A 22,689-nucleotide genomic window follows, 5' to 3' on the forward strand; every position below is an offset into this window, starting at 1 on the left:
ATATATATATATATATATATATATATATATATATATATATATATATAAAGTACATGTATTTACGAATATAATAGATAATGTGCGCGTATATACGACAATGGCAGGACGAGTGACGTCCGTGCAGAAATTATGACACGTTTGATTAACGACTTCAGTGTAAATCCTCAGGCTGCGCGATATTTTCGTGCCCAGTCGGTCTTCTCTCAACAACTATACCGGCAGGCGTCCGTCTTTGTGCAACGGGGCTGTGTTCACCAGGCCAACAAGACAGACTGCCAGTGCTAACCACCACCGCTGTGAAAAATAATTATAATTACACCGGGCCACACATAAGTCAAACAACGTTTTGTTGTTTGAAAATACGAAAAAAAAAGAAATAAGATAAAGCATACAATATTAAATCGTTGTACATAAGTATACCTACTGAAGAACGAGATCCATGTCGGTTTGTTACAAACTAAAGGAAACAAAAAAAAAAAAAAAATGGAAAAACATTTACATACGTGATGAAAAGCCTCCTGTTTAGACAAAATTAAATGCGATGGCCCTTCTTGTATATTATATAAGTTATCGTTATTGAATTATTCTTCCACCCGCAATTCAATATATTTTTGCCGCACACTTAAGAATTCATTTAAGGTGTCTGACGACTGATAAGTCTCGTAATAATATGATTATTATTATTTTTGGTCGTATGGTTGTAAAAACTGACGACATTTCCGGTGAACAACGATCGCGCAAAATGTGACTTATAAAAATGTAGAAAATTCATCGTACCCAAATTATGGCTTTTGATCAGGAACTTCCGCTGAGCTAGTAAATCGCGCGTTTCACGATGCGTTTATGTATGCCACTCACTCGACGACGCTGTAGTTTTGCCTGGAGTCATACAATGAAATCCCCAACGGAACGATTTTCATTCACGTCGAAATGGATTATTTCTATGTATCTGAATTCGAATTGATATTTTTAATAGATTTTTTCGGCTTGATAACGTCGATGCTATTTCCGTTTTGCATTTACGTGATGTGCATATGACGTAGCAGAATGCGTAGTATAATATAAAGTTAATTGAATTTCTCGAACGCGCTAATTGTTCTATACCGTTTCGCTCGCACTCGACAAAAAACTAACTCCCTGCAGTAACCTATTCGTTATATACAGGGCCGGCCCAAGCAAAAATAGTGCACTAAGCAAAATCAAATTTTGCCGCCTCTAAAAAAAAAATTAAGCTCTTATTTTAACTTAGCCCCTCCCCTATTTTTTATGTAACATATCTACTTAAAAAAAACTTTAATTTTTTATTTTATGGATAAAATTATACGTAAAAAGACTTAAAAATTATTTCTATTACTATTACTCAAAACTCAGTACCACGACTATCGGATATGTGATTATTTATATTTTTTGAATAATTAAAAACGCCCAGCATAGGCTGTAATATAAAGTAATATAATAATTATAGACAATATTATTTTATTATATAAGTAAGTGGTTTTCACGAATGAATTCATTAAAATATTTTTCTTATAAAACACCAATAAAACTAAAAAAATGTTCGAGTCAATTTTGAAAATGCCACCCCTACTAAAGTGCTGCTCTAGGCAGGTGCCTAGCTCGCCTATACCTTGAGCCGGCCCTGGTTGTATATAAAGTCTAAATCCTAAATCGAAAACTGTTTATAAGAAATGCGTACTGCCGCACACAAAAGTAAATTGCTGTCGGATTGGATATAATTTGTATAATAATATAATATTTAGATTATGTTTAGGCGCGCATTTGTATTCGGCCAGTTTCACACACAACGGTTTTTTTCCTTAAGTCATCTACGTTTGGTTATATTTTACGTTTTTAAACAATTTTTTTTTTTAACTCAGTTGGCTTTCCATACGAATCGAAAACGTATCATTCCCATGTCGATTTTGTATCGTCGTGTGTGATTACGTATAAAAAAACATATAAATCCTATTTACTGGGTACGCCCAATTAATGAATACACAATTCTTCCCAAGCACTTTTGGTTCCATTTTTATCTTTGTAACGATCTTAAGACTTATTCCCTAAGATAGGTCTACATTCCACAGCGGAGATAAATATTTCCGTGTCAATATCCATGTAATTTTATCACGATAACGAGCAGCTTTGACAACGATCGGCAGACAAATAAAAATCGTCTATTGTGAAAGCGTGTGGTAATTCACGAAGGTCACTGATAAGCCAACCGTATTTTTCAACCATTGACAAGTCTGTATTACGGTGACCGCACGGAAAAAATATGCTTACCGTCCCGTGTGAAAGCCACAAATACTATCATGTGATTTACTGCCAATGAGATTTTAATCCGTACGGAATAGTGTGTGAAATGGGTCTTTGTATAAAGCAAATTATCTGAACATAAATGTTGTTCCAACGAATTCATAACGAGCTTTATCGATATTTGAATATCAAGATCGATGCATGCATACTATTTACTATGGTAACTTCACTCAGGGCTAAAATTACCAAACGAGCCATTAAATATTTGAATATGAAATAGGCATTACGTTAATTTCGAGGTAAGACAGTGATTAGTTTTATTTATTCTAAGCATATTTTATGCACAAAAATTTAATGCAACTTTACGTGACGAGCGAAGAGGAACCGACAACGATCATATCGAAGTTATCATCGGTTTCTTACGGCCATTGAATTTTAAAATGTCATAAACTACTTCGTACTAGTTGCTCGACGTATAAATATTAAACAGTTTTGCACTCTTTTGTTTAATTTTTCAGCCTATAAAGCGATAACCTCAGGTGGTGTCTTCTTTGCAAAAAGTTCGACCGAGTAGAATAAAAACTTTTTGAATTAATAATGTACAACAAATACTTTTAAAGAAAAACAAGGAGAATAAAAACATCAGAACAAGTAGAAAGCGCACTCTAGTTGATCATGTATTCCTGCAAATCGCTATGTTATAATTATAATACGTGAGACTCCTTATAAATAGTCGATCGAACTAAATAATAAACTAAATAACAAAATAAAACACAAACACATAAAAAAACCTCCAATTTCTGAGAACGGTTTTTGTGATTGACAGTACTTTCGAATTTCCGAACAGGAATTAAGTGATTTACATAGAAAATGTTAAATTTACTAGAAATAACTTGAAAACGGTTAAATTATATGGTTACACTATTGATAATGACTTGCAAGAAGCCATTCAAAATGAAAAAAATCAATTGCATATTATTCTTAAAATAATAATTTATATTATTTTATTTTGTGTTAAATATAATCTGTCATTTAGAGGTTCATTGTCTTTTTAAGTTGATTAGTCATAATGATCCTTGATTTTCTGATCATGTAAATCAGTTATTCCTAATATGGACGATACCACCCTTTTGAGAATTTTTTTAATTATGAGGGGGAGTTTTACTCCAGGGGGTGCTATGGAGGACAATTTTTCTGTGACTTTCATTTTTATTGTTCATAACTCATTGGAATAAAATGATAAAATGATAGATATCTGCGTACAATCAAAAATAATTTAAAATAATAATAAATTAAAATACTATTTATATACACTTAAATTACAAAAAATAACAGTAAAATGGTAGTAAACAAGCTTTTGTCTTTTCGTATCGATGCTGATAAAAACAAAAAAAGGCACTGAATATTTACTTCATTCATTTTTTTAATTTATAGTACGGGTATGTTAAATCACTAAGATTGTATTAAAATGTTAGAGAATGTTTGTGAAGTGAGGAAAATCAGACATTATCAATGAAACATTTATTTTACCTGCTGCGAAAGAAATATTATATTAGATGACAGAGACATATTCAGGAATTTGGTACTCAAGTGCTAACGTTTTTCCGCCCCCCTTATTTACGTTTTAAAAAAGAGGTTTTTCGTCGACAATTTTTGTCTCCCCTCCTCCCGTGAATATTTTCAATTTTAGAATATTATCTTAAAAAAAAAAAAATAACCAATTTATATTATTGTTTATCAATATAAAATATGCTATGTAAAAATCTGATGCCACCCCTAAAAAAATGCCGCCCGGGGCGATCGCCCCCTCTAGCCCCTCCTAAAAATGTCACTGCTCAATGATTAACTATGATTAACTATAACAATGATTAAGTATGTGACATACCTAATACCATTTATTTCTTTTTTTATAGTATTATTACTTTCATTATTATTTACTTATTATTATTATTTCACTTCACTTATGAGGGTATTTATAAACTTCCTGCTTTACGTTTTTATTGATCATAATCGAAAATCGATTTTCATAAATGCCATTTAAAGACGATATACCGGTAAATACAATGAAATTTACATAAAAAAAATTTCATGATAATCAAAAAAATTCGTAATATCGAGGAATTTATTAAATATTATTAGATATTTTATAATCTTAATTTAAAAGAAAAAAATCAGTTAGTTTCGCTTGTTTATTATTTTTTTAAATTTTACTTATTTCATAGAATGTTTTGTTTTCATTGATTTAAAAAAAATGTTATTGGGAATATTTGATTATTTTTCTAAAACTATTTATCACAACAGAAAAAACGTTTAATATTTCTTTTTCTGTGAGTTTAGGAAGTATATGTGCATGACCTTTCGGCATTATCTTCTTTTTTTTCACACCTTAAACGAATTTATTTAAAATTTATCGACGGTTGATAAACATTTACGTTTTGAAATTTTTTTGTACGTGTAATTTGAGCGTACAAATACGTTTACGTCAATACTGGAACTGCAGTCCACAGCAATATAATACAATAATATTTTTTTTCGTAATAGATACATTTAAAAATCATAAGGATGTAATATACAAGAGTTTGTAAAATATATATATATAATAGAGTCTATAAAATAGCATACGAAAATTATTTATCAACCAAAAATGACTGCAAATTTAATAACACTGTAAACTCTAATGTGGTTTTTATTTAGTCGGAAAATTGTGGCTCGTTCTATTATTCTGCCGCAGAAAAAGTCAATGGTCCACGATGAATTATTTAGCTGTCGTCTCCTTGTGTAGGTAGACAACATTGTGTTTTAATGCAAACGATAGCATGTCCAATTTGATTAAAATATAGAAAATTTTAAAGTTTTGTTTTCAAGTGTTGCAATTGTGTATACATTTAATATGTGTATACAATAACATTTAAATACATATCAAGAATGTTCGAATCGACAACTCCACGAAACTGCCCAGACGATGATATAAAAGCATTATAAAAAATTAATTAGAAATATAAGAAAAATACAACAATTTATTTTTAAATCGCTTCTTTACAAATCTGTTGTTTTTTTTTAAAACAATCTAGATTAAAATTTAAATAGGTACTAAAAATATTCACGTTACAACTCGTTGATTGATACACAATATTAGAGACATGAAATAAAAATATTAAATTGTTATTTTATATAGTCTATTGTCAAAATCGATATTACACAGTCAGTTTATGGTTAAAATAATACTATAAATATTCAAAGGTTGTCAGTTTAAGAAAATCGAAGTAGGCAAACTGTGTTCCTTGAAAAAAATATCAATTCATCTATTTTAAATTGTTCAACATTATTAGATGGATTGATTTATTTGTTTATCTTTTGATAATGTATAATTAATTTAGACATTTTTATTTAACTATAGGATTAATAGATATCTTAAATATTATATTTTGGTTTTATTATTATTATTTTTTTTTTTTTTCATAAAAACCACCGGTACAAGTAGGTATGTATTTTCAAGGTAATTATATTTTACTACCCATGTGATTAAGTGACAGGCTATATAGTTTAACTATGTATTAGATAATATTATTAAACAAACATAATTTTTTTTGTTATATTTATTTACTACCATAAAAATAGGAACTACTTGCCACAGTATAAATTGGTCACGTGAGACACGTTTAATAATGTACCACACAAAATACCAGTGGAACCAAAAAAAGTAAATACTTACTTACCTAAAAAATAACAAAATTATAATACTTCGTTGACACTTTGACATAGTGTGAAAGTATAGCACTTTCCGTCTTTCTCAGTCATAGCTCTCTTGGTTTTTTAAACTTTTAAGTGTAATTTTGAATTTGATCTTTGTGTAGAATAAGTATGAAAAAATTGAGTTATCCGTTTAGAATTATAAATTAATGTTTTCATCAGTGTTATTACCTGTCAACTGTTAATCGATATCTTTTTAACCAAAACCGATACGTTAAAATACCTTACATATTTTTAAATAAAAAAAAAACCACCACAAACGTATGTGTATAGTTCCATATGATTTATATTTACCTCCCACATCATCTTCGATTTGATCACTACTGATTTCCAGGCATACGAGTATATTGCAATTCCTACTTCCTATCAGTGGCGAATTCAGAGGGGGGGCCTAGAGGCCTAGCCACCCCTCTAGACTGAAATATATTTGATCTATTATATTACTATATAGGGGCGTCATTTATAAGTGGAAGTCAGGGTGTGTGGTTGCACCCCTTACTTTTAAAATAGTTCCAATTGGACAGCGACTTTTTGAAATATTGCACGGTTATTAACAGGGTTCAGATTTTATAGCATTTGCTACTTATTATAGGATAAAAATAGCAGAGTAAGCTATTAACTTGTGTTATTAACCAGGGACTCCAAATTAGAAATTTAATTTTGCTATTTTTTGCATATTTAAAGTATTTTAGATTTTTAGTGCTATTTTTGAAGTTTTAGTTTTATTTTGCTAATATATATAATTTTATGCTTTATTTTGTATTTTTCATAAATCTCATTTATATTGAATGAAAAATAGTATTCATTTAGATAAATCCAAAAATCCCCACATTTTTGTTTCATATTGATAATTGATAAATAATATGGTATTTACTATTTAACATGTTACTAGAGTCTATTTTTAAGTAGCCTAGCAATATCAAATATATTTATACATTCATGACCTCTTATCTGTTTTATTTATTTTTATTTTATTATTATTTTACAATATTTGTCGTCTATATTGTCTGATCTTTTGGTTCATATCAATGACCATGCAATACGACCCATTCGTTCGCGAACGACATATCACTACAGCGACAGTTCTCCGTATTATTTAATTTCGTTTCACATTCGTTTACTACTCGATTGAGTATTATATGTTTTTCTGTTTCGATACTTAACGTAAAATGCCAAAAGTTAAAACATCGAACTATTCAAGACTTAGATATTTTGCGTCTGAGTTTAATGGCAATGATGTTTTTACGATTGACGCAAGTATTCTATTTTGCAAATTGCGTGAATGTAAAGTTAATAGTGACAAAAAGTTTAACGTTACTCAACACTTAAAAACGGAGAAATAGTTACATACCAACGATGTCATCATTCAAGGTAAAACAGGTATACATAAAACAAGACGAACCACATAACGGCATGTCGACGACTGACATTTCACGACCTATCTCACGTATGAAACGAACGTCAATTTTGCCATCGATACGTTATACGGATTCAGTTAGGACGCGGCGTAAAAGTGAGCTAGAAGTGAAGGGTAAAACACAATTGCGTACGTTCGTTATAGACGATAACTTTTTAAGCTACACGATTCCGTATGATTTTACCTAATTTTTAACTACAGGATTGCGAACGCAGTTTTAAACGTAGATACCAATTTTCATACTGGTATTGATGTATACTAGGGTGACCATATTTAAAAAATATATATATATTAGGGTGGTCCTTAACTATAGAGGTCAATTTTTTTTTTTTGAAAATTGATGACGAGTACCCCAAATTTTGTTCTATGTATTAAAACAATAATTGTGACAAAGTTTGGGCGTGATATGTTTACCCCTTCCCGTGCCTCAAAGGGGTTGAATTTTTATTAATTGGGGATGAATTACCATTTTTTGCATTTACTTTCTTAAATATTGATGTTACGCAAAAAATTATAAGTACTATTATTGTAGCTATATGTATTTACTAAATAAAAGTTTCTCATAAATATGTTGTGAGGTTGATGGTTATCCGTTAATTTAAAAAAAACTGGTCAAAGTTAATGTCTTAGGAAATTTCATAATTTTTATTTTTTTCTCTTATATCTTAAATTTTAAAGTTATTCAAAAATCCTACATACATTTTGTTATAGAACGTACTATGCTATATTAATAAGGTTTCTTGACGATTTTTGAAACATAATCATTTTTTATATAAAATATAAAAATAACATTTTTATACTATTATTATTTAATTTTTAACATTTTACATTAAAAAAAGAAGAAAAAAAGGATAGAAATATAGTAACTTTACTATTTTATTGCATCTTTGGTCAACATATTTTTACTATGGCCTGGATATTTTTTACGGTATTCTTGTACTACCTAAAAAAATAAATCTTAAGTGACACTAGTTATTTTAGTAAATTATTAACATATAACTTACCTTCAATACATACTGCTTTTGATTTTCATTTTTCGTAAATTTGGTATTAAAATCTTCCATCAATTTGACTCCACGTTCGGCTGCATCATTTATGACGCTCATATGGTGTAAAATATTCTTGGCCTTTTTATAACTATCAATATTTGGCCAAATTTCCGGATTTTGTTGCAAGAAATCAATGCTTAATTTGAACCTTTGGAATATATTTTTCGATTTATGCGTCAATAATTCAAGTGGTAAGTCCTGTTTTAGAAATTGTGATACATCGCCAATTTTTAATACATATTTTTTTTGTATATCTGTGGTAAATTCATCGTCCTCAAGCTCGTCATTTTCTAGTAGTTTTTTAGCCATTTGTTTTTTTATTTGATTATCAATCCTGTCATCAAATAACGAAAAACAAGCGGTTTCTTCTCCAAGATACCATAAGTGATTAATAAATTTTTTCATAGCGATCTCAGCCACTCGCTTATCATCAGATTTATAGTCTTCAAGTTTTTTTAAAAAAAGTACATCGTTATAAGGGGCTTCAATAGCATTAGGAGACCTAAACCAAAACTCGATATAGCATTTTACAATAAAACAACAAATAGTTTTTAACGAAGAAATTTCTGCTTTCGTAATTTTAAATTGTTCTTGAAAAATGTATATTTTCAAACAATATATTCCCTTGCACATCCATCTAGCTAGATGATAAGCTCCTGGACGTCTAAAATGAATACCTTTAGGTGGTACCCCACCCAAAAAAATTATTACCAATTCCAAAAATTCTTTGTAATCATCCCTTGGTAGATTTTGGCTTAAGGTATCTTTACAAAATATTATAACATCATCGACTACTTTATGCAATATTTTTTTTGACCCCAATATCACTTACCCAAGTACTAAATTTAGTTGTATCTATTTGATTCCAGTTATTTTTAAAACGTTTAAAAATTGAAATATCGGTACCGGACATTATTGTAAGTTTTGAGTATGAGAAAATTGATTGCAAAATAATTTCAAATATGTGATGCCGACAAGCCAAAAACATTATTGGCCTGTTTAACATTTGTTCTAATAGCACACATGATCCATTTAATCTGCCGCTGTTGGATGCCGTTGTATCAAAAACAAACGCTTGCATTTTTTCCAACATATCCCAATCCTTTTATGTGTCATACACTGCAGAAGAAATTTCCTTTCCGGTACCAGATGACAAATGTGGTATTCCAAGAAGTTGTTCTACGTTTGGTGCTGTTATAATAACTGGTAATCTATCTACATTTTCTGTTCCAATCAAATTAGGAAGTATTTTTGAATCCCAGTGAACAACTACAGAATTTAAGTTTAATTGATGGAACGCTGTTTTAATTTCGGAAGATATTTGGTAACGAAAACTTTCACGAGCTCTCTTAATTGAAGAGCGACTTATCGCATAGTCTTTTACATCTACATTAAATACCTCAACACATGCTATTAATAAGTGAACTGCATCCCTGTCACTAACCTTACATTTGTCTAAAGCTGATGCTAAACGACTATTCATAATTTCTTTCCTACCTCGTTTATTTTTCACTGGCATTGTAATACTTTCACAAATTTCGGAATCTTTAGAGTTAAGCACATCACGTTCATCATCGCTTGATATACTCTCCACAACATCAACACTGTTAGTTGGGCTGAAAAAAAAATAATAGATATAGTCAATTTTATATTGTATATTAGGTAAATTATTGTTAAAAATCATTAGATAATTTTTTTTTTTTTTAATGACAAAATTAATTTACCCGGTTCCATAATCGATGTTTGTTTGCTTGAACAATTCTCTCCTTTGCTCTCGCTCAGATCTTCGTTCTTCAACTGCACATAATTTTTTGTCCACGCCTATCATATACCCAACACGACCTTCTTGTCTTTGTAAAGTTAGAAACTGCCTGTCTTCTTCAATTTTAATTATATTGAAAGCATCTCTGTGGGCAATATCAAACAAATTATTTAATGAGTTTTGAAATTTTTTTTCATTGTACTGTTGTGTTACAGACTTTCTTGTTTTATTTTTATCTAAGCTTCGCCAACTTTCATATACATTTTTTATTTTTCGAACTACATCACAATGATGTTGAGTAGGTATTCTTGCCTTTTTCCAAAACAATAAGCATTCATCAGCAACAAGGCCCGAACTATCATTTAAATTTAAATTTACAACACGCATGTTATGAAATAATACCCGAAGGCAGTCTCCATTGGATGGTAATTTATTTCCAGTAATTTGATTAACCATATTACCTAAAAGGAAAATATACTGACGAGGCATTTTTCAATCAAACGTAAAAAAGAAAAAAAAGAAACGTATAACACTTTGTGTAGAAAAGTCGCACTAACTTATGACACAATTGTGAACACTGGACGTCTAAATAAACCGACAGTTTGATGGATAATGGCAATTTAATATTATTTAATATTATGTTCTATTAATCACTTTTTCAATTTATTATGAAATACTATTTGGCTATGGCTCGTAGATAAAAATGCGATAAGTCAAAGATATAATGTGTTTGTGGTTTCATAGTCTAAAAATACACAACTAATAGTCTAAATATTATGTTATCGGAGGACAAATATCAATGTACTGATTATCGTCATCAAAAATATCGATTTATTGTAAAAACAAAATTAAAATTATTTATAAACAAAAAATAATAAAATTAGGGCGAATCGTTAAACATTCCGGTTTCTTGTTAACTGACGGTAAACCATCAACCTTACAACATATTTATAAGAAACTTTTATTTAGTAAATATATATAGCTACAACAATAGTACTTAGAGATTTTTGCATAACATAAATATTGCAGAAATTAGAGGTCAAAAACTAAAAACTTATGAAATTTCCTAAGACATTAACTTTGACTAGTTTTTTTTAAATTAACGGATAACCATCAACCTCACAACATATTTATGAGAAACTTTTATTTAGTAAATACATATAGCTACAATAATAGTACTTAAAGTTTTTTGCGTAACATCAATATTTAAGAGAGTAAATGCAAAAAATGGTAATTCATCCCCAATTAATAAAAATTCAACCCCTTTGAGGCACGGGAAGGGGTAAACTTGTCACGCTCAAACTTTGTCATAGTTATTGTTTTAATATATAGAACAAAATTTGGGGTACTCCTCATCAAATTTTTCGATTCAAAAAATAAGGACCACCCTAATATATATATATATATATATATATAGAAATATATAAATTCATAAATTCTAACACTTTAATTTTTATCGCTTCTTGAGGGTTAAAATACCAAATTAGGTTTGGAACCAGTTTTAAATTTTTATGGTTTGATGTGTCCATCATAATTTTTAAAATTTAATGGATTTTAGTTCATCTAACATCTGTTAAATGGCAAAAGGAGCTATTACATTCACAATTTGTACGAGCACACTAACATTTTTTTTTCATAAATTTTTTTTATAATTTATGTTATACAATCCATAGACCTGAATGAATGATTGTGTATGATAGTATGATATGCAAAAAGACTCTCTTCCATCGCAATACGTTGCTTTCATTAATTGACTGTGAATTAGTGAAAAAATTAGTTACCTTATTTGAAGAGCTGCTTGATACGGCCAAAAAATGTAGGAGCGTCTAAACACAGGAATGCACCTTAAGCATTCTGCGCATGCGCGTAATTTATTCACCACTATCATAATGTTAGGCTGTTACATAGAGTTACTCTATGGGCTGTTATCAATATATCATATCAAATCACTATAATACGATAATAATATTATTATAATAATATGAGTTATGAATCAAACTATTCAAAATTTAACTACATACTTCCTATGTAAATAATATATTGTCATTTTATTTTAGTTGTGGAATAATAATGTTCAGTTTCGTTATAATTTTTTTTTTTTTTAGTAATATATTATTGAGATGTTTAGTTTCAACACTAGTGTCATGTACTATTTATACATTATATTTTTTCATACGTATTTTATAGTTACTACGTATTTACAATTATAACCATAAACAAATAAGTAGAAGTAATATGAACCACGTACGAATCGTAAAATCTCGAATAGGAAAAAGTTTCGAAACAGCATTAGCAACCAAATGTATCCAGCCATCCAGTATATACGCTCAGTTTATATTTGTTACCATCATTTACTTTGTCTATGTTGATGTTAAATTAAAAAATGTTAAATAAAATATCAGTAATACCGTAATAAGTATTCTTGATAAAGTTATTAATCTAACTTTAAAATCCTTACATCCTAATATTGTGTAACCGTGTTGAACTCACAACTCGGCGCACTACACTAGTTGGTTTTGATAATTCATACTTGTACTTACTATTAAGATAATGTCATTTTTATAGATATTAGATAATATTGAATTTTTATGTTTAAGATGTTTGTAAATTGTATTGTAATTACTCAATAAAATATTTAATAAATAGCCTTTGTGTAATAAATTTTGATAACGTCTGGTTTATGAATGTTCAAATAGGTAATTGGGTAAATGTAGATATAAATGAACATTTGTTCCGCTGTAGTCCAAACAAAACAGTCGATAGGCATATGATTATTATTATATGTATCGCTCGAGGCAGGTGCCTAGCTCGCCTATACATTGAGCCGGCCCAGTGTATATGTGAAAATTACTTAAATTGGATACAGATAGCAACTGGCCAGCATTGCATCGTTAAATCTAAAGTTTTATTTTATATGTTATTAGTAGTGCAGAGGACTTGTAGAATTTGCATAATTTTTTTGCACAATCACAAAAATAGAAGAGTGCGAAACAAATATGTTTCATGCTTCCACAAAGCTAGTTTTGAAATTTTACTGTCCATATAAATGCATATTTTGCGATTTTCTGGTTTTAGGGCATATTTCTTCCATTTTATATGTACTTTTAGATGCATATTTTAAATAATTTTTAATTTTATCAATATTTTTTCGCCGACCTTTTAATATATTTATTTATACAACCAAAATAACATTGAATTTAAAATTATTTTAAATTTTAATTATAATATTAATATGGATTTTGACTTTTCCCAGACCCATCATGGTTTGTTAGTGGAGATGTGGCTTTACTTATTTTATCTAATCTTGTTGATAAAATACCCAAAACAACATATATAGGTATATTATTATAACCACTACTACATTTACACAATCGTTGGTAAGAATTACGTTGTAGCCAAGTTAAACCATCAGCACTGAGGCGTTCCCATATGGGTACACAAGTATTGCTTTTTTTAAACACGTTGTTCATGTATTATTATTATTGTATGCGTTTGTATGTTTTCTTTTCTTAATTTTGATATAATATTTAGCAGTTAATTCGTAAACAGTGTCTATTGAAGATATATTATTTCAATCAAAATTTTAAAATAAGAGATTTTTTTGATTTTTCTGGTATTCGACTACAGATTGTAAGTATAAACTATTATTATTTATAAATGGGTAATTAAATATTTGCATCTTATATGTTCTTACAAACATTTATTTGAATATTTTTTTCAATTTGTTATTTCTATAATTTAACAAATTACCTTTCCATATTGCATATTTGCATCTCACTTTTTGCTTTTGAAAATTTTAATAAAATGAATAAATAATTATCACTGCAAAATCAAATATAAAATTTAATAAAAATTGAAATTTTATTTTTTGTTTTGCATTTTTTGTTACATATTTTGACTTCTTTTAGTGCATTTTTGCATGCATATTTTATAATTTAAAACACATATAAATCTGATCTTTAATTATAAGTGAACAAAAGTAAAAATAAAATATGTATGAAACGGGTCAATTTTTTAAAAAAATTATATGGTCGAATTAACCGTGGTTGTTATTATCCATCGCGTATTTGTAAATAAATATTTATAGAATTGATAATTATCTGGACCTCCGTCTTTTGTGTTATTGAGCAATAAAAAGCAAATAAAAAGCACCTCCTTCAAATTGCAAGATAGATATACTACTACAGAACGCCGCAGCCACGACGAGACGGTAGTAAAACGGCGACGACACTTACCCAATAAGTTGGCCCACCGGCCCTCACCCGGGAAAACACCGAGATGAACTTTTCGATGAGCGTAAGCAGTGGTGGATAGTGCTCGTCGTTCAGAAGACGTTTGGTTTTCAGCTTACCGCTGACAAACGATCTTAACTCTCCACGGGCGGTTCCGTCGGTCCTATACAGCTGGGAGCCCGTCACCTGCGGCCGCGTAACACGTGATTTATTGATTGTTCAAAACGAATATCAAATCAATACGATGATAATCGCCAAAAGCCTCTCTATAAACACCAGATTATATGCGAGTGCGCTATGACACATATACAAACCGTTGAATTGAAATCCTCGTCGAGAAATTGCAAAACAAAATACTGATAGAACGTGTGTCAAAGCATGTTCCGGCGTCTCGGGTCCCGTTTCATCAGGTCGTCGGGTTTCCTACGGATAATGTCATCGTACACCGCGTATAATGGTAGTAGTGGGTCTGAAAAACGAATCGTGCTCAGAGTTCAGCGTCCTCACGCATGGCGCGTAGGTATATTAAAACGTAAAAAGTTACCGTCGGTCGGACGGTGCAATGGGCAACCGGGCGGTAAGATTCTCGTGTTCGTCATTGCATTGCCGCCACCGTCCGAAAACATTCCTTTTTTCATCCGTCTCATATGCTCTTGGTAAACTGAAAAACAACGCAATAATCGTAATAACAGATCGGACGCGATGGAGACCATGCGCCGAGTATGAGTAGCTTACACGAGAAGATTGTCATCTGCTGGAGATCCGATGTGAACGGAAGAAACGACCACCACATGAGAGGCATGTCTCTGCGAAGGTCCGAGTTCGTGCTATCGAACAGATGGCCCATATACCGGAACGCCGCCAAGAAATACGACTCTGCGCGGGAGTAAAACGCAAAAGCCAAACGGTTTATTACAAGAATTAACGTTCACATTTTTATATTGACGTTTGAAATATACTTCATCGCCACCATCACCAGAAACCTAACCCCACCCTGTTTCCAAACATATTGATCTCCCTTTAAATAGTGGACGCCTCCGAATATTCATTTCGACGACCAAGAGCAATGGTGTGCAACCTTTTTTGTTCCACGACCCACAAATGAATTTTATTTAGATGAGGCGAACTACAAAAAACTTTCTTCTTAGCAACATTAAGTAAGTATATAACATAAACTTACTTGATGTATACAAACATTTTATTCATATAAATTATATTGTTAACTTTAGGCAATTTTATTATTTCTTTAATTTAATTAATCTAAAATATAAAAAAAAATTTAAAAAAATACAAAATTATAGTTTTATAAAATCTAAGATGCAAACATAAGTTATATGAAATAATATACATAATATTTAACTTTTTATTTGGTATTAAGTTATTAGCGACCTTCTAATAAAATTCGGCAACCCCAGGTTGCGCACCACTGACCTAGAGCTGTTTAGAGGTTTCATCGTATCACATCATATCATAGTTTTACCAGAATGCGAGCAACGTGCACCATAGTAGCCATCGACGCACTTGCACGTGAAACCGTAACCTTTGTCCAATGGATATCCGCCGTTCTTGCAACTGAACCGGTCGAATGCTTGGCAGTACGTCTCGGTCGGAGAATCTGAAACTATTGCATTAGACACGCGGCGTGGACACGACCGAAATATGATTAGCTGCGTGAAGAAAGAGAAAAAAAAGGAAAAAATTATAGATATAAAAAATAAAAATGTTTTATCATGGCTTACCTTTGGTCCCTTTGGATCTACTGTAGAGAATGTGGTGCCATACAAACAACGAGACAACGAATACAGCTATTATCAATGGAAACGCAAACCTGGATACGAAACCTATACGTGGAAATAACACACCTCCAATGCAAAATGCAATGCACCATAATAATATAATTTATTATAGAATATATTCTAATTATAATCATATAGCTTATGGCAAAAAAAAAATGGTAAATTATTTAAAAAAAAAACTGATTTCGTAGATAAATAAACAAGTACGAAAAAATGTCTTTTAATTAAAAGACTATCAGATAAAAGAGAAGATTGGTTATATTGATGATACGATACGGTTTATTAAATAAGGAATTATTAATAATTTTCGTGCATTGTGATCTATTAGTGAATTCTAAAATTGAAATATTAGTTTAAAAATCAATTAAAAAAATGAAAAGAAGTAGTGATCTATCTTAATTATTATTAAGTTTTGGTGTGAAAAAAATTAAAAATAATACAGAAAATGAAAATCTGTCAGGAAATATTCATGGTATTGCTACTGATAATGATGTACTAAATATTCTGCAAACATATTCTGAGTCAAATAATACCAATGAATTATCTGAAAATAATTCACTTGGTATTGGATTATTTTTGATATTAATGACGGAGAAAATACGATTTTTTTAAAAATCCTTGGATACCATTCAAAAATTATAAATTTCCTATTGAATCACAACGGCGACTAACATTTTAAATTGATTAGTTAAACCGTTATTCTTGGCTAGTCTACTCGGAAAAATTACAAGGTTCATTGTGCAGATGCTGTGTTATGTTATATTTGCCAATAATATAGTTGGTAAAGGGACATATCAATAATTAGGTGCTTTGATAATTAAAAATTTTACAAAATGAAAAGACGTCATCCAATGTTTTAATGATCGTTAAAAATCAGAGCACTATAAACTTTCAATTATTCGTTCTGAAGAATTTATAAGTCATGGAGAACAAAAAAATAATATAGCAAATTAAATAAATATTTCATAAATATTTCTTCATTCAATAATTAAAATAATACTATTATGCGGGAAACAAAATATTGCTTTAAGAGGAAATAATGATAGTGGTAATATCTATGATGAAAGTGTACAAACAAATTATGGTGATTGTAAGTCTTTACTAAGATTTAAATCGATGACTGATTATATTTTAGTCAAACATTTAAAAACCGATACATTTTTTGAAAATCATACCAGTACCTATGTCCAAAATGAGATCATCAAAATTTGCGATGATTTAATACAAGAAAATATAATAACAAAAATTAAATATGCTAGATTTTTTTCAGTTTTGATTGATGAATCACAAGATGTATCTCGACTAAAACAAATGTAATGTTGTATGTAGTATGAGCTAAACTTTATTATAGAAGATTTTCTTGAATTTTCAATTGTCCACTATATGATTGGTTATCTACTTTAATATTTCAGTTATTAAAAAAATTCGGACTTCAACATTTTTTTTTAATTGGACAAGGTTACGATGGCGCGACATTAATGAGTGGGAAATTTAAAGGCGTCCAATTATACATTACAGGTAACATATTGTATTAATAGTATTTTTATCTTAAAATCTCATAAAAATATATATATACATAAATATAAATAAATAAATAATATATAGGTTTATATATCGAATATAATAAAATGTAATTTACATTTATATACAATAGGTAATAAGAACTAATAATAATTTATTTTAAATTAATGACTATTTAAGTTGAATTATCTTTTTTTCTTTTTTAGACACCAAGTCACCGTAATTAGTAACCTAAAATCTTTTATTAATTTTGTTTTAGAGGTTGTACCATACGCGATGAGTGTCCATTATGCTTCTCGTTCTTTAAATTTGGCTAAAAAACAGCTAATGAAAAATTTTATCTATTAAACTGTCCCCTAAAGGTTCTTTAGTAATAATATTTTTTCTGAGATTCATCAAAAAGAATACGAATACTAATTGAATATATTAATGAGTATGTTCCCTAAAATTGAAAAAAGAAACTAATAAAAATGTGTGAATGACTAAGTTTTTATTGAATCTAGGACAAAATATCCTGTACTAAAATATCCAAGTTAAAACATCCAAGGTTAAAATATCCAATGGATAAAATATCCAGGGATAAAATAACCAATGTATAGGACAAAATATCCAAATAAAAAAAATAATAAAAATCTATATAACTGTACATAATTTTTTTATTTATTTATTTATTTTTATTTAGATACATGGTTCATTTTTAAATCAAAATTAATATTATTTAATATTTTATAATATAATAATAAAATAATAATAGTAAAAATAAAACTATGTTACGTTGTAACGCACTACATAAAACTAAAGATATAATAAATATACAACACAACATATTATTTTTATTATTATTATTTTATAACTATATTACAAAGTATTATTAATATTAAATGTTATATTGAAATGTGATCTAAAAATGAACAATAATTTATTTAAATAAAAAAAATTATACACGTATTAATAATAAAGATTTTTATACATTTTTTTTATTTGAATATTTTGTTCTATATATTGGTTATTTTATCCCTGGATATTTTATCTGTTGGGTATTTTAACCTTGGATATTTTATTACAGGATATTTTGTCCCAATGACGTTTTTATTATAGCCTTACGTATGATTTAGAAGTATATAATTGTCTATTGCATTACAATAAGTTGATGCAGGGGCCTATAATATAATATTTAGACTTACTTCTAGGGGGGGGGGGGAGACTCAAATTTTTTTCTTTAATTCAGGCTCAAAATTTTTGATAATATTTAAATCAGGTGAATCCTTAATATTTGTGTTTTTTTTTTTTTTTTTTAATCTAATGCCTCAACCACTTAGAATGGACTTTCGTGTAATTCTTTTTTAACACCTATCAATGTTTTGAAAGTTTCGCTTATGTTTTATTTGATTTTTCACTAAGTATGGACCAGGACTTAAATCAAAATAATATATATTGTTTACCGTTATGGGACGTTGTAAGCAAGTGAACATTTAACGCTATAAATAATTTAAACGTTATTCAATTTAAGCGTTTAAACGTTATACAAATTTAAACGTTTTCAAATGTATTATTTAGCAATCAATACTATATAAAATAACATTATATATTTTAAATATTATATTTTTTATATATTACCTTTAACCAGTGGTGTATTGGTAATTATATTTGAGGGTATATGCACTAAAAAAATATGTGGATATTAATCCTAAAATAAATTTTCTTGCTTTGCTCGACAATTGTTTTCTCTCGATACGTTTGAATAAATGTAATTAATCCTTTGTAACTATATTTTTATAACTTCTATTATGACTATAAAATATAACATCACAAGATATACATTTTCAGCGCGTTATAAATTGCATGATGCAGATTTAAAAACCGTGGGCTGAATGTTCACACTCTATACTATTTTATTCGATGTTATTCACTACAGGGGTTGGAAGCGGACCTTTTTTAAGGGATTGTGTATAGACAATACCTTATATGCGTGATGTTATGCCTTGTAGTGTGTGCGTTAGTAAATGATTATTAGTGTGTGTGTGTGTGTGTGTGTGTGTGTGTGTTTGTGTGTGTGACTTCCCCGAAATAATACACTCCGACCTTATCAGCAAACGGACTGTCATTAGTCATTATCATCGTCGTTTATACGCCATAAGACATGTAATATTATTTAATATTATTATTATTTATCAATTCATAATAATTAATAAGTATAACGCATTTGCAATTCGAATGCGGGAATCATCAGTTGCCAAATTTTATAAAAAAAAAGTTCTAGAACGAATATTCATAACATCTAATTATTAATTAATTCAAGATGTATTAGAAATAAAATAAAAAGCTAAAGGTGTTATAATTACAACAAATAAATTTGTAAGTTGTATGGTAATTATATTCATATAATTTATCACAATAACTATAATAATTATTATCATACTATAACTACATATTGTAGTATTACATTTTTTTTTCGGGAATGTCTGGCCTTATTGGTAATCCTCGATCAAACCTAGAATCGATTATTTCTGGAAGTAATGAATCCATATAAAATCGAGTGACAATGCACTGAAACGTCTGAACTAAACGTTAGATGTGGCTCCTACAAGTATTTAGTACTAAGTGTCGACTCAATCCATAAGTAACTGCGGCATAATCGTACAGTATGTGTAAAAACTCATTACCTACAGTAAATATATCAAATTATAAATATAGGTAATACAATGTATTTGAATTCACAATAAGACTATAAAGGGATCTATATAATATTATCGGGTTCCACGCCGACAATATCCGATGTATTTTCAGAAAGCATATTTATAAATTATAATTGGTAATGCTTATTTATATATTATTAGTTGATAAATTTATTGCTGTTTTAAACATCATTTTTATAATTATTTTATTTAGATCACCTAATAATTTAAGTCAATTTTACAAAAATATCTATGTTCCAAATTTATTTTACTGATAATTATAAATATTTTTCCATGGCAATTTATTTTATGTTTTAATCGTTGATTATCTTTTTTTTTTTGTTATTTGATATTAATTTTAATCGTTTTTCGTTTCTTTTTCGATCTTTTTCGTAAGCTTTTGAGTTTTAACTAGAGTATTAACTATAAATAATAAGCTAATAAACCAAACAACTCAACGCGTCATGAACAAAAGATTGGAATTCGGAATAGTAATAATATCCGTATATTTAATATTCATTATTTATATTGGTCCGTGGTCGAATTATTATAGACATTTTATTAATCAAACATAGATAAGAATAAATTTTCACGATACAATGACGTATATCGTTACTTAATTAATTCCAAAAATGAATCTAATAATAATTTTCATAGCCACCGCGGCTGCAGTCGGACTATCCCAGTTTTATTATTATATATTGTAACGTATTGTTTCCTTCGTTTTCAGCTATTGGTAACGATTGTGGCGTTAAAATAACAAAATATAGTTTAACATAAACACAACATTTTTAGAAGTCCTGGGTGTGTATGGTCACCTACCCGCCCTGCCAGTCCGCCCCTGCTTTTTTTACTTTTTCTTTTTGCTGTTTTTACCTTTTCTGAACAATCGTATTTGTCATCTAAAAGGTAGATTTACTAATTACCATATGATGTCCAAATTATACAATATAGAAACAATATTGGTCAAGTTACTGGACTTACTGGATTGGCTTTTCTTAACATAAACCGAAACTATGATATAAACATGGAAGAAATTATAAATACATTTTCCAGATTATCATGAAAGTGGAATTTCGTACTTTAATAGGTATTAAGTTTTACATCAAATGATACCTAACCTAATTAATTTTTTCGACTATTTATTATTTATTTAAACGAATTTCATCTACACGCAGTGATGTATTGCTAAAATAAATCATGGGTATATGCTTTATTTCATGTAGTAACTATCATATGGTAGGAATCAATAAAACTCACTCATGAACTACACATCCTAAATTATGACTATTTCATAACAGAAACTTGTTGTTAAATTGTAACAAATTTGAATTATTCATTAAAAAAAAAAAAAAAAAAAAAATAGTAATACCTAATATATCCGATACCGAATCACGTCATAAATATAACCACAAATTAAGTCAGTAAAGGTATTATGTAGTTATTTGTCAAATTACAAGCTATACATTACATATGGCTGTATACCCGCTTATCATAAATTTCTCAAAAACTATACGCTATGGATAAGAATAGCGTATTGGGTATACGCCGTATACCTCCATATACCCTCCAATACAACACTGTCTACACGTAATAAAATACATGTAATTTTCATTATTATACATTTTTTTATGAACCTCACCAATTTTTTTCTTTCGTGAATGTGCCTGATGATTAGTTATCATTATTAAATATTAATTATAAAAAATTATTATGAATATTAATCGTTGACATGGTGTTTACTTTTTATTCCTTAACGATTATCAACAAGTCTACAACACTCAACAATTGTTAGAACCAAACTAATCGATATTCGCTATAATAACGATAACCGTATTCACAGAACATATTTTCAGTGATATAAATAGATGTTCGTGGTTTTAACGCAGAATAAATAGAAAGGAATCGAATTCATAGTCCGATAATGGTCAATCCGATAAATCCGATAAGCTCCTATTGGAGCTATTGGAGTTATTACTCGTAGACATACTGCCCATACTGATAAATTCAGACAATCACAAGATTACAATTGTAATCATTATTCATTACTTTGGTAAATTTCGTTTTAAAATTAGTTTTATTTGATAATAAAACTGGACAAAAAGCGTTCTGAAAGAAGTTTGGCAGGACAATAGGACACAACGCTGAAATAAAGGACAATCCTGTAAAAAAGAGGACGTATGGTCAGTGGCGTACATTCAATCTTGCTCTGGGGGGGGGGGGGGGGGGGG

At 29.1% G+C, this 22,689-nt stretch overlaps 3 protein-coding genes across 3 annotated transcripts in view; 1 reads left to right on the forward strand and 2 right to left on the reverse strand.

Annotated features, from left to right (window-relative positions):
* Positions 1-22,689, forward strand: part of LOC112680177 — a 134,229-nt gene that overhangs the window by 104,279 nt on the left and 7,261 nt on the right. The gene's annotated exons all lie outside the window — the stretch shown is intronic.
* Positions 8,279-9,277, reverse strand: LOC112680176. The gene is made up of 2 exons (XM_025550199.1): positions 8,428-9,277; positions 8,279-8,366 (listed from the first exon to the last, which is right to left on the reverse strand). The coding sequence occupies exons 1-2, from the start codon at positions 9,103-9,105 to the stop codon at positions 8,295-8,297; spliced, it is 750 nt and encodes a 249-aa protein (XP_025405984.1). The 5' UTR covers positions 9,106-9,277; the 3' UTR covers positions 8,279-8,294.
* LOC112680175 lies at positions 9,308-15,262 on the reverse strand. The gene is made up of 7 exons (XM_025550198.1): positions 15,202-15,262; positions 15,011-15,127; positions 14,781-14,935; positions 14,470-14,652; positions 10,452-10,695; positions 10,197-10,379; positions 9,308-10,088 (listed from the first exon to the last, which is right to left on the reverse strand). Exons 5-7 carry the CDS (start codon positions 10,688-10,690, stop codon positions 9,578-9,580), a joined length of 933 nt encoding a protein of 310 aa, XP_025405983.1. The 5' UTR covers positions 10,691-10,695; positions 14,470-14,652; positions 14,781-14,935; positions 15,011-15,127; positions 15,202-15,262; the 3' UTR covers positions 9,308-9,577.

The sequence above is a fragment of the Sipha flava genome, unplaced genomic scaffold (genome assembly GCF_003268045.1).
Source record: "Sipha flava isolate LNK unplaced genomic scaffold, YSA_version1 174_pilon_pilon, whole genome shotgun sequence".
NCBI lineage: Eukaryota > Metazoa > Arthropoda > Insecta > Hemiptera > Aphididae > Sipha > Sipha flava.

Coding starts and splice junctions, on each gene's coding strand:
- LOC112680175 (XM_025550198.1), bottom strand. CDS start 10,690: ATGGTTAATCAAATTACTGGAAATAAATTACCATCCAATGGAGACTGC. Junction 10,380..10,451: donor GATAAAAATAAAACAAGAAA/GTCTGTAACACA, acceptor TATTGCCCACAG/AGATGCTTTCAATATAATTA. Junction 10,089..10,196: donor AACATCGATTATGGAACCGG/GTAAATTAATTT, acceptor TTTTTTTTTCAG/CCCAACTAACAGTGTTGATG.
- LOC112680176 (XM_025550199.1), bottom strand. CDS start 9,105: ATGTGCAAGGGAATATATTGTTTGAAAATATACATTTTTCAAGAACAA. Junction 8,367..8,427: donor AAAAGCAGTATGTATTGAAG/GTAAGTTATATG, acceptor TTATTTTTTTAG/GTAGTACAAGAATACCGTAA.